Source organism: Tinamus guttatus, unplaced genomic scaffold (genome assembly GCF_059628265.1).
Source record: "Tinamus guttatus ecotype Peru unplaced genomic scaffold, ASM5962826v1 Tinamus_guttatus_pri_ptg000048l, whole genome shotgun sequence".
In the NCBI taxonomy this organism is placed as follows: domain Eukaryota; kingdom Metazoa; phylum Chordata; class Aves; order Tinamiformes; family Tinamidae; genus Tinamus; species Tinamus guttatus.
In genome coordinates, this window is record NW_028288582.1 from 13702258 (window position 1) to 13714573 (window position 12316).

General features: G+C 39.2%; 2 protein-coding genes across 2 annotated transcripts in view; one reads left to right on the top strand and one right to left on the bottom strand.

Annotated features, from left to right (window-relative positions):
- The window catches only part of TDP1 (tyrosyl-DNA phosphodiesterase 1), a 37459-nt gene extending 29777 nt beyond the window's left edge, over positions 1-7682 (bottom strand). The window contains exons 1-7 of the mRNA XM_088539722.1: positions 7664-7682; positions 6505-7054; positions 5136-5179; positions 4426-4481; positions 3446-3542; positions 2537-2571; positions 888-980 (exon numbers count right to left, since the gene is read on the bottom strand). Coding sequence (XP_088395848.1) covers positions 888-980; positions 2537-2571; positions 3446-3542; positions 4426-4481; positions 5136-5179; positions 6505-7051 — 872 coding nt within the window. The 5' untranslated portion in view covers positions 7052-7054; positions 7664-7682. The remainder of the gene's footprint in view (positions 1-887; positions 981-2536; positions 2572-3445; positions 3543-4425; positions 4482-5135; positions 5180-6504; positions 7055-7663) is intronic.
- Positions 7683-7840: 158 nt separating this feature from the next.
- EFCAB11 (EF-hand calcium binding domain 11) overlaps positions 7841-12316 on the top strand; it is a 49636-nt gene continuing 45160 nt past the window's right edge. Inside the window, exons 1-2 of the mRNA XM_088539753.1 lie at positions 7841-8042; positions 8468-8626. Of these exons, the coding sequence (XP_088395879.1) occupies positions 7841-8042; positions 8468-8626 (361 nt within the window). The remainder of the gene's footprint in view (positions 8043-8467; positions 8627-12316) is intronic.

Consider the following 12316-nt stretch of genomic DNA (forward strand, 5'->3'; position numbering starts at 1 on the left):
TTAGAAAACACTATCTGTGTCCAATTTGTTTAATTCCCACCAAACAATGTAAATTAAGCCTCTAACCTGCTTTAATGATTTTTTTTTAAATTCTCCTTAATGCTTATTTAAAGCCTGATTTTGAAACATATTTGAAACGTTTTCAAACATATTAACAACAGGAAGAGTTGCATGCCTAGCACAATTAAAAAGAAAAAAGATTAGAAAGTGTCACTAAGATAAGCCTCAGTATTTAAAAACCCATTTTCAAAGTAGAAGCAGCTTCCCAGGTCTTATTTTTTTCCCCTCACTCATTTCCATATTTAGTTTGTTACACACAGTCATAAAAACCTGCGGTGGGCTAATATTTAACTTGGCTGTATTATAGTTCTATATACAGTTTAGCATCTAGGCATCTAATGTAGGTCAGCAAAATTCTGAAAGTCAAGACAACTACTCCACCAAAAAGGTCCCTTATACATAGCATGAACTATATCTAGAAATGGTTAAGATCAAACCCTGAGACCATTAAAAGAATGGTATTTTTTGCAGCTCAAACCAAGCATGTTCTTATTTCAAGTACTGTTACCATTTATCTGATAAAACATAACTAATGTCCAGGTCTTCATACACAGATAATCCATTCTGCTAAATTCAAAGAAAGGAAATTCAGCTTCTGATTGACTGATAGCACAGTCAATATCATTAGTAAAAACTCTGCATTGTGCACATTTTTATACACTCTTATCAAATCTCTGCTGTTCACCACAAAGCAAATGAAACAGATGCATCACTACTTATACCTCCCTCAGTTCAACTTTAACATATATAACCCAGAACAAAGCATATGGCCTCAATACCTAAACTATTAGTAGGAAAACAAGAGATTAGTACAGATTTTTGCTTACCCCTGGGTTTTCTGGTGCCAGTCTTCAGAAATCAGATTAGATGTATGTATCACAACTCGAAGACCTTCTTCATATAACAACAACATCATTTTCCTTAAAAATAGTGTGATTAATATATACATTACATTTTTTGACTCTTAGGATACTTAAATGTCCCTTAATAGTCCATTACAATTATCAATTATGAGAATTCCAAATCATTTTTTCAGTTCTGCATAAAATAAACAATTCAACTTTCATCTACAGGCGTACTATTCCTATATGCTTGAGACTTGCATGGCAGTCATTAGGAAATCCACATATATTTTTTAGTGGCATTACACAATCTGTTTAAGGTTACCTCTTAGCATCTCACACTACTGACTTGCAAAAGCAACAGTGAATACTTGCAGAACAGTTACTATGTTTCAAATGGACTCATTCTTCTGTTGCTTAAAAAAAAAAAAAACACACACACCAAAAGGTCGTTGCTTATAGCTGAATTTAATAAAGTCTAGTTCTCTCAAACTAACAGCTCTTAGGCAACGACTTGCTAAATGCTAAACATTGGAAGTATACATTTCTGAGCAAACTAGGATTTAAGCAGCTTGCACTCAAAAATTTTATGTTCTTACTGCAAAGTAGCATTCAATGCTCTAACTATAATAAAAATAATCCTGGAAGCTATTTTGATTTGTTCCAAACAGGCTGAATTGTCGAAGCCTGATTTTTATAGCAAAATAATACATTAAGGCAAATAAAATTGATAACACTGACCAAAAGACCATTTCCGCAAAATTGTTGACAAATAATTAAGGTTTACAGCATGCAACAGACTTGAGCTTTATTCACATAGCAAAAATCTGTTAGGTTTCTCATGGAACAAAAGCAGACACTTTCTTTAAATTGCTAAAGGCTTATAAACATCAAATATAAAAGATTTGCAGCATTTAAAGGGGTTGCTTGGGTATTCTGCCTCTGAACACATGCTCCAGTGCATCTGATTTACTGTTCTACCACCCCCACTTGCTCTGTTCCATCTACACTGGAAAATATATTCAGAGGTACAGCACTCAAAACCCCATCACTGTCACTTATTAACCCAAATAATGGGCTGGAGGAAATCTGAAGTGGAGCATACAGAGAATAAGACAACTGTTGCTTACACTGTTTAAAAGAAAGTAAACTTAAGCTTTAAAATGATCAGTTTAACTAGGCAGACTTAACACCCCCATTATCCCTCATTTACAATGAGTATCTGGTAGAAATGCCAGATTCATCAAAAATGTTGAGACCCTCCCCACATTTGCATATATTCATCTCCTAACAGGTAAAGACATCACTGCATTCTATCATAAATAGAAGTGTCTTAAATGAGCATTTCAGGTTTACAATTTAATTTTAACTTTTATAAAGGCTTAGAGAAAAAAGATTGATGAAGGAATTGGAGTGCCTAGAAACCAGACTTCTGCTGTATATAATGCGATTCGTCTTATCTGAAGCTTATGAGTTACAAAAGGCTGTGCAGCACTTCTATGATATCCAACTTAAGCTTTCACTTGAAAATAATTAAAAATGCAGTTATTTTTGAATTTTCCATGTTAACTGCAGAAGCAGAGCAGTTTCTGTTCAGTCTGTCAGTGACTAATCAAGTTACAGCAGTTACTTACGTATGGTGAGTTCCAAAAGCAATATCCAGTTTAGCCTGTAAAATGAAAGAGTTGATCATCAACAGAAATTACTATTGTGCATTTCTATATGCAAGAATGTTAAGGGAATGAAGGTACCTTGCATTCATTTTGTTTCATTTCACTGCTCTCTAGTGGAGAAATGAACCATATGCACTTTTTTACATTAGCTTTAAATGTACTTTCCAATTGCCAAAAGTCCTATTTTAACTTTCAATGACACTTTTTGCTGCTGCAACTGCTACAGGAGACATGCTGGTCTCTTGCCAGCAGTAGTTTCAGAAACAGTCTTCTGAAACCCAAGTCAGCCCTTACAAGGAGCATAACTGCTAACAATGCAAAGAACCAACGGAGGAACAAGAAATAGAATAGCCTTTTTCCATTCAGCGCTTTCCTGTTAGCAAAAAAAATGCTATTTGCAACATGACTTCTAGAAATATTTTCAGACATCTTGAAAGCGATTTTTTAAATAAATGCATAGGGATTTAAACTGTACTGTGGAAACTCATTCCAACAGCACTTTCTTGTAACACACATTCAAGCTACTACAATCTTTGATGAGACTATTAAGATTGATTGCACTAACAGTAATAAATTCTTCTTTGTATATAAATTGGACATTTTTTAACCTTTTCTTCCACAAAAAGAATTTGAGTGTAATAAATCTGTGAAGGCAGGCAGCTGTGTAAACAGCCTACAGTAATAACAGAAGACCAGGAACACAGCTAAACTGTTCCTATAGTCCCAGAAAGCATCCTGCTTAAAGCATAGCTAAGTTTTTTTGACTTCCTATATAACACACATTAAACATTCTTCTTTTTGTCCATAGCAAGGTTTTGAGCACACAGATTGACAAATTTCAACTGAGAGATGATATAAAGAGCTAGTTACCTGACAAAAACTAATGTTCTCATAAGGGCGTGCTTGTGCAATCAGTTCAGCCTTGGATTCTCTCTTTTCACCATGAACTATCAATAATGGCTTCTTCCTTAAATGAAAGGAGATTATTTTTGAAACATCCAGTAAATTAACCATTAGGCCAAACCAGTCTCCCAGACAGGTATGACTTCTAGCTCCTAAATCGAACAGCCCAGCAGAATAATGCACATAATCTATATAGTTTATTAGTTATCTCAAGAAAATCAGCAACCATAATATACATGTCTAAGATGAAGACGGTAGAAAGAGTTGATGGAATAGAAAAACAGGACATGTGGAGAAAAAAGTAGACATCAAAATAAAAGTTAGCAACATAGTGTTGACCTGTAAGTCAAATTAAGGGAGAGGAAAAGGAGATGACAAGGTTTATCCTTGTGATAGCTTAAGCTCATCTCTTAATACTCAGTCTACAGAATTTTTAGTAAAATGGGAAAAAATATCAGTTTCCTTCACATGTGGTAGAGTCACAATTATCAAAAAGGAGCATCAAAGAAATATGAAAACTGCTATCATGACAACCTCCAGCAACAAAGACCATTCCATAACATCCTGATCATTTTGCACTTTTTTTGTGCTCTTCCTATATTTCCCCCTCTTGCATTATTTTGCTCTTAGCTCTGTAACCTATACAGCATAAGAACTTGCTGTTCTGTCTTCCAGTGCATTGTTGTTTTGACAGAGCCTTATAGAAGATAATTAGTAAAATCAGTAACAAAAACTGAATCCTGAGCAGGCCAACACTGTCTCAAAAAGATGCAAGAAATCAGAGAACTAACATTGTAGAAAAAGCATAGAAGGAAAACCTAGAGCCTACACATACATGATCAGTAAAAAATAATTTTCAAATACAAACAAATGTTTATGGCTTAAATACAAAACTTGCATGAAGTATATGATAAAGAAAATGTATCATTTCACCTACATAAACATACCTGAATTCCTGTGGATATTGTCTTACAAGCCATTCCACATCTATACAGTAATTAAACTTGCACATAAGAGAAAACAGACTCATTAAAAAGAAAAAGCCAAGTTTGTCAAAGCAAAGACTGACTACAGCTAAAAACACATCCTGCACAAAGATATTGTCAATACTACTTAACATACAAACAAGTATTACTAACTTATAAATACTTCTGAATTTCACATGCTTTCTTTAATGTTTCTTTTAATAATTAAAGCAGGAATTTAAATGATTCAATACCAAATATTAGCATTCATAGTTTACCATGCAGAAAAGGGAGTCACATATGCATAATGTAAAAGCTTTGGTTTCTGTCCTGTGTTTGAACTGCACAGAGCTAAAGCTGTCCTACAACAACAAAAAAAATCCTAGATTGCACTGTATATTATTCAATTCTACTATCACCTACATGCACAAATATATATTATTTAGTCATCCATTCCCAGAAACAGGCAAGAGAAGGCAGACTAATAAGAACTGTCCTAATTCAAAGCAGGACACATGATAATTTCTTTTTATATTTGTGTAAATTGTTACAGAGTTTGGCTTCCCACTACTCTTAAGTATAATTTAACAGAAGCTACTTATCAGGTACACAACATGGAAGAGCAAGCTTGAGGTCAGAGATACATTAGGAAGTATCCAGTTAAAAAAAAAAAAAAAAACCACAACACTCACCTGCGCAGAAGATAGAAGAGTCCCAAAGAGAGGAGACAGAATATCTATTAAAAATATTAAAGCAAAATAGAGTTATTAAAAAAGTGGATATTTCACATCTTAAACAGTTTAACAACTGCAACACACGTGCCACAATGCTCACAGGCTATGGTTTCAATATTCAAAGTTACTGGTACTGTTGTGAAGGAATTTAGGTCTTATGGTCCTAAAAAGAGCAGCCCCTCTCAAAGCAGAAAAATAAAGTTAAAAAGCTCATTAGGAGAGAGCCCAATAGCACACAGAGAAATGGATAAACTAGTCTTTCTCTTAGAAATCACCTAAGGGAGAGTGGAGGGTTGATGCAATGAGAATATAGTTAATGCTTACCTGTTGGAGGCTGTATAGACAGAAGCCTCCAAGCTCCCTTTCCCCTATGTTTTTACTCTCCTCCATCTCCATTTCGAGGGGGAAAGGTGGATTGCTCAGTTTTGTCCAAGAACTTGCTAGCTAACATAGGCCGAGGACAGATAGTAACTCAGGCAGTAACTAAAACAAGGAGGAACACAGCAGATGGACAAAAGGCAATGCATATCCTTAGTCTGCTTTACTCCTGGGGACACAAAACACTGAACAGCTCAATAGCTTAAAACCTCAGCAACTGAACAGTTTCTTAAATATTCATTTTGCACATATGTTCCAGCATAGACACTGTAGGTTCGCTAGATCTCGGAACCCTCTACTAATGCTTGCTTTTGATTCTGGCTTGTGATGCATTAATTTCTTTTCTGAAAGAGTGGATGTTTATAGGTGTGCAGAATTTTTCCTCTCTTCAGATGAGCTATGACTAACTTCAGTCATAAAGTATTCCCCAAGCATTGCTATTGTACAGTGAAGGCTTCATCCTGTTTCTTTTTGGCTTACTTTCAACTGAACTGGAGAGAGACCATGAATTCCAGCAGCACAATTCCAGAAAGGAAACCTTGTATAACATGAAGTTACTAGATGAAAATCAATCAGCAGCGTAAAGGCAAGTGCAAACCACCAATGTGGGATGGTGGTCAGGCACCTTGGGAAAGCTTCTCTTTAAAATGGCAGAGGAAAGTGCATTTCCCCAAATGAACTCATGTAAAGAGCAGCAATAAGCATCATAAGATCTGCCTTCAGTAAGTGAACAGAAAATGTATGCCACAACTCAGAGGTTATAAGAAAAATCAGTATTAACGGGTTAATGTCATATACTATATTTCTCAAAGAAAACAGTGGAAATAAAAATAATTCTCACAGCTTGCACATTTGGAATTTGAAGCCTCAGTTACACTAAGTAATACATGCATTAAAGGCATTTTTAATGACCTCCCATACCCAAGTTCTGTACAACTCACTTGTTCACCTTTTATGTGCAGGGCTCCAGAATTATAACTCTGTTCAATTCCTCTGACTTTAGTGAGGAAAAATCTGAAAGGGTTCCCTCCATTCAGCAAATCCCAGGTATCTTGTGCTTCACTGGGTGCTCCACACCACTCCTCAGACTTCTGATTCCCTTCTAGCTTGTTATTTTGGTGAAAATCTGGAAGATGCTCTTTGGGTGCATCATTCTTCTCTTCTTTCACTGTCACTTTGTGCAACTGCTTTTCCTGATCTTCAGGCTCTTCCTCACTACTAGAGAGACACCAGCCTGAACCTTCTTGGCCAGGTCTCTGCTTCTCTGGTGGGTGTTTTTCTGTGGGAAAACCTTTATCACTGAACTTCAGCGGAGAGGCCTTCCTCTTGTGAGCAGCTTTCCTGGCCTCAGAGCACGGATACTGCGGCACACTGGTGCTGCCCTGGGCAGCGTGCGACAGCGAGGAGGTAGATGGCTTCTCATCCTCAGAAACTTCTTCAGTACTTTCATCACTGCTAGATACTGTCCACTTTCCATGGGCTCCTTCCTGAAGCATGGTCTTGGTGGTGGTGGGGTGGGAGGGAAGAAACAAATAACACAAAACAAAAGCACAAAACTTAACCACATTTGCTGTGCTTAAGGCTATTTTCCCTCCAAACATCCTTTCACCCATCCCTGTAACTTTTTTGTTGTTGTGATTTTATGGGATCTCCAGACTACCTAGACTAGCCTAGACAGGCTAGGTGCTACCTTACAGCACAGAAAGGTCGTTTGCTTTTGCACTGAGACACGAATAAACTCTTATAACGGTGGTGAGAGCACAGGAAAAGCAGCTAGTGTGTAAACACGCACAGTGAAGGCTAACTGTGAGAAGAGCACGTGCACAAAAGCACTTTAAAAATAAACGGAACAACTTTCACCACGCGAGTACTTGTTATGTGACTCCCACCACACAGGCGCTCGGCACAGCACGGCTGCCGCCGGGCCCGGTGCTCCCGGCTGTGCAGTGGAGGCCGAAGGCGCCACGGGCGGCAGCAAGTGACAAACGCCCCGGCCACAACGAGAGAGACACGTGGGACGAGCACGGGGCCGGCGCAGAGCCGGGAGCCGCCCGCCCTGGAGCCCGGCGGCGCGGGGAGCCCAACGGCCGCTCCCGCGCGCCACTCACCTCAGCGCGCCGCCACCAACGCCCGCCCCTTCCCCTTCCGGCAGAGCCGTGGCGCGCGCGGCCCGCGACTGATAAGAGCCCGCCCCGGCCCCGCCGAGCCAATAGGCGCGCTCGGGTTGCGATGGCTCTTGGCGCCGGGGCCAATAGGCGCCGGCGGCGCGCGGGTTGCTAGGCAGCATGCTGCGCCGCGGGTCGCCAGTATCGTGCGGCGGCGCGAATCCCATCAGAGCGGAGCTGCGCCAGAGCCGGCTGCTGCTAACGGGACCCGGCAGCCTGTGGGGTCCCTTTAGTGTAATTTATTACCAGTTAACAAACCAGCAAGCTGCGCCCAACGAAGCTCGTCCCCGCGGCTTCATTAGCGCTTACCTGCTGGGCTCCCGTGCAGGGTTGTGTGTCGTGCTGTTTCCTGAAGCAGCTCGCCCGTGCGCTCCTCGAGGCCCCAAATATGAGGATGTTTAATGGTTTATCAGGTCTTGCTGAAGCTCTCCTGAGGCTAAAGGTCTCTCATGAAAACTAGATCTTCATGTTATGTGCTTAATTTCCTATATTTCTTATCTAAGTATAGAGGAGGTCCCTTCCAACCTTAACCATTCTGTGATTCTGTAATTGAACTAATGGTAGTAATTTCAGCTGGTATAAAATAAGGTTTCTAACTGAAGCAGGACTGATCTTCTGCAGCTGGTTTTAAATAGCGTAGATCATTCTGTAAGTAGCTGTTTTATTCTTCCCTTAACTGTTATAATAAGTAAAAGCTTTTATTTTAGATCAGAATCATTGCCTTTTTAATGTAAACATTCTTAATAGGTTTTGAAGTGTGTGATGAAGATATCAAAGGCTGTTTAAGCTTATTTAAAGCCACTGTAGTGATGCTGTTTGGTTACAGACCCTCAAAGGTACACGTCTTTATCAGTTATGTGCTGAAGATTCAGCACGTGTGGATGACTCATGGGGAACACTCTACAGGCTGGTCTGTACTGATCAGAGTGGACGAGGCTGGGGTTGTAAAACATGAGTGATTCCAGATTCGTTCATAAAGAGAATGTGTTATCTGGGAGCATTTCTGGGAGAATAATCAAACCACTGTCTTTCTTGCTGAGAGTTTATTTCTCCAGGCTGTGATTAGCAGAAGGATGCACTGTGCAGATACAGAGTAATTGATATACTGAGCTTATTCTAAAGCTGGAGATCAGATCCAAATTACTGTTTTTTACTAGTGATGTACTGTTTACTTTGTGGTACCATTTGACAAGAAAGTATTGCATGTCATAAAAACAAATCCGTATTCTTAAAAGCATAGATATTTGGGGTACTAAGGGAAAGCTTTAGCCATGACAATATAAATCAATAGGTGTATGAAGACATTAAGAAAACAAAGGCTTATTGAAAGAAACCATGTGCTGCATACTCACAGGAACATAAAGGATAAATCACGTGGCTTAATGCAGTTTTGTAAACTATGTTTCCACGATATCAAAAACGATATCAAAAAGAGCATAAAGAACACATCAGTTACATGTTAAAGTGAAAAGGCCACTTTTACTGAAGTGTAGAAATAGTCATCTCTGATGTATTTCAGCTGTGGGTAAGCATTTTCCAAATGACTTAGAGATGTGTGTGTGTGTATGTATATATGTATATTATGATAATAAAAAAGGGGGAGAGAGTGGGAACTTGGGAGCTTAACTGAGTCTTAACTGCGGAATTCTGACCATGAAAATGCTCAGCTTACCCTCACTCTTGTTTGAATTGCAGACTTCGTCTTAAACTGCACCCTAAGCTATAGGCAGGCCTTACTTTTGGTATTGATATGCCAGCTCTGTTCTTGGTCAGGCTCTGAACTGCATTGGTCTATCTGGCTTTCACCTGTGAGTAGTCAGTACCCAAGAACTGCTCTCCTGTTTAAATTCCCTGAATGTTTGTTCCAGCAGGAGCACTCAGTGCATGCTGATAGCATTCAAACCCTGTTCCATGGGGCATCTCCTGTTTGGGAAGAGAATAAAAGTGAGGACTCCCTGGGGCAAAGATCTTCAAGTTTAGATGTTTCTTCCTGGGAAGGTGCCTGCTGTCTCCCAAGGCAGGCTGTGACCTCCTGGCCCTAGGATATTCTCTCTGTGCAGCGGCACAAAAACTAACTAATGATGCTGGTTCCCAGGGCAGTTCTGTGCTCCTCTGGTTTGCCAGCTCCTTAAGTGGTCCCAGCTCCAGGAATATCCAATGCTCCAGGAATCTCTCCAATGACTGGCTGCCTGTTCACATGGCTGTGAAATACAGAGAGCGTGCTGCACTGTCGGGCACTTTGCAGCTTCAAGTAGTGTGCATTAACTGTGGGGTATGGCGTGCACACATCTTTTCTGTGTCATTGCTGGTTAGGCCTTCCATTTTCTTCAGCATTTTGGTGGGTTTAATCTGTTTCTGAGAAACATAACTTTCTGCATGCACCACGAGGAAGCAAATGCAGGAATTACATTTTGATTGATAGTATCTAGCTCTTGAGTATTTTAATGTCCAATCTACTAGCATTTTTTCCAGAAGTAGCTGTAACCAATTCTGACACAGTGCTTAAAGTAGCTTTTCCAAGAAGTAGGAATTAGTGTGTATATGTTATAGTTAAGGCAAGATTGTTTCCTAAACCACAGTACACAGTAACATACATTTGTTACTAGAAATGGCAATTATTTAGCATTACCTGTATTTTTAGTAAATTAGTAAATTGCTGATACATCATTTTTATAGAGGTTTTTCTTTAAACAAAATGTAATACTAATTTTTCCCACAAGATGTCACCAAAAATGTCTTTACTGCAGGAAATGTGAACTAAGGATTTGAATTACATTCTACTCGTTCAAAATCATTTGGTGAAATTTAACAAAATCCTATTCCCATTTTTTAATAAAATACTGGGTTTTTTTTGGGGGGGGGTGTGGTTCAGAACTTGCTACTGTTTAGAGTTGAGCTGCTGAGACAGGTAATTTGGAAGGCATGAAAACGGAATGAGATAAAGCTGTTTTTTTGAACTGATACTGTATGTACATTTATCAGCACATACAAGTCATCATTACTGGAAACTCACAGCTTTGTGGGATTTTGTAACAGGAGATAATATTTTTTTTTCTTCTGAAAGTTTGGTTCAATGGTCCCCTTTGCACCCCAAGTATTTGAATTGGTCTAAAGTGCTCTGGTATCGATAACCACTCAGCTTGACAAGTGCACATTTGGGTCTTAACTGTTTCAAACAAAAAGGGTACTAGAGGAGTAGCAGTTTAAGCAGAACAATCTGTTGGCTGATGTAAACTATATCAAAAATAGCTCAAAAGTCACCTCATTGAGATGTTTCTGTGTCGTTGTCCCGGCCAAAGTTTCGCTCGGAGCTGTGCTTGGAAGGCCCCGCTGCGCCAGGCCCGAAGCGTGTCCAGGTTTCCGTGCCCCAGCTCCGTGTGCTCCTACCGGGACGTGGGAGCTTGGCCCATGCTGCCCGGGGCTGGGCACCTGCGGCCTGGGGAACCCCAGCCGCTCTCCTGCCTGCCTCACTGCAGCCGCCAGGAACGTGTCTGACATTTTACTTGCATAAACATGTTAGCATCGTTCCCGTGTTACTATGAGGAAAAAAATGAGTAAGATCCTCATGAAAGGCAGTAAAGGAGCTACATGCCACATAATATCAAACAATAATAGACTGGCTTCGGGATGGTTGTGGGGGAAATTGGACGATGCAAACATTTTATTGTTTCATTTCCATTTCTTTAATCTCTTACCTCTCTTTTTTTAAAATAAAATGTTTTGCACAATTTTACCATATGAATCTTAAACTACTTTTGAGGAAATGCTTTGTTTCTACTCTGACTACTGAGACAAACCTCTGTTTCAAGGACATCACAAATGTGGATGCTGAAAAACAACCAAAAATGCTTATTACGTAGGGTTTTTTGTGTGATTCAGCTCCTATCTGTGTAAAGTTAAACATACTTGTTTAGTATACTGAGTTTAAAATTGGGCTCATGATTAGGATTTTGTTAGGCTCTCTGATATATCTAATTTACTTGGCAAGGAAGAATTTTTGTAAAATTAAAACAAAATCTTTCTTAAATGCCACAGACAATTTTACAGTAGACATGCAAAGTTATGATATCAAAATTCAGTTAAGTCACAAACTATTAATACAAAATGGAAACTGTGTAGGAGTTCAGACTGATAACGCCGTGGTTTGTTTCATCTCTTCCGGATGGAAGTGGATTCAGCAGTGTCTTGTGTGCACCCTGAACATTTGGGTAATACACAAGGACTGAGCTGTCAATGATTTCTAATTCTTTTCATTCATAATTTTAATAAATCAATAGCTTAGACTCTAAAGAGCCTGAGGAAGAACCTGGTGTAGATTGCCAATAAATGAGCTGCCCAAGATGTTAAACAGGATTGGAGGATTTCATGTAGTTTTGAAATACTTGTGATAGTTTTGTAATTTACTTTTGAACTTATTCTTCTCAAAGTGGACCTTTTAATAGCATTATATATAAATAGTGATGAGGATACAAAGAAGTAATTGGTAATTTGTAGTGTTCAGTTGTCAAGTAACTAAAAAGGATTTATCATTTTTTTTGATACTGTCCCAGTGGGTTCCTAGCGAAGTATTGGCATCTTACACCACAGTTCACTGAA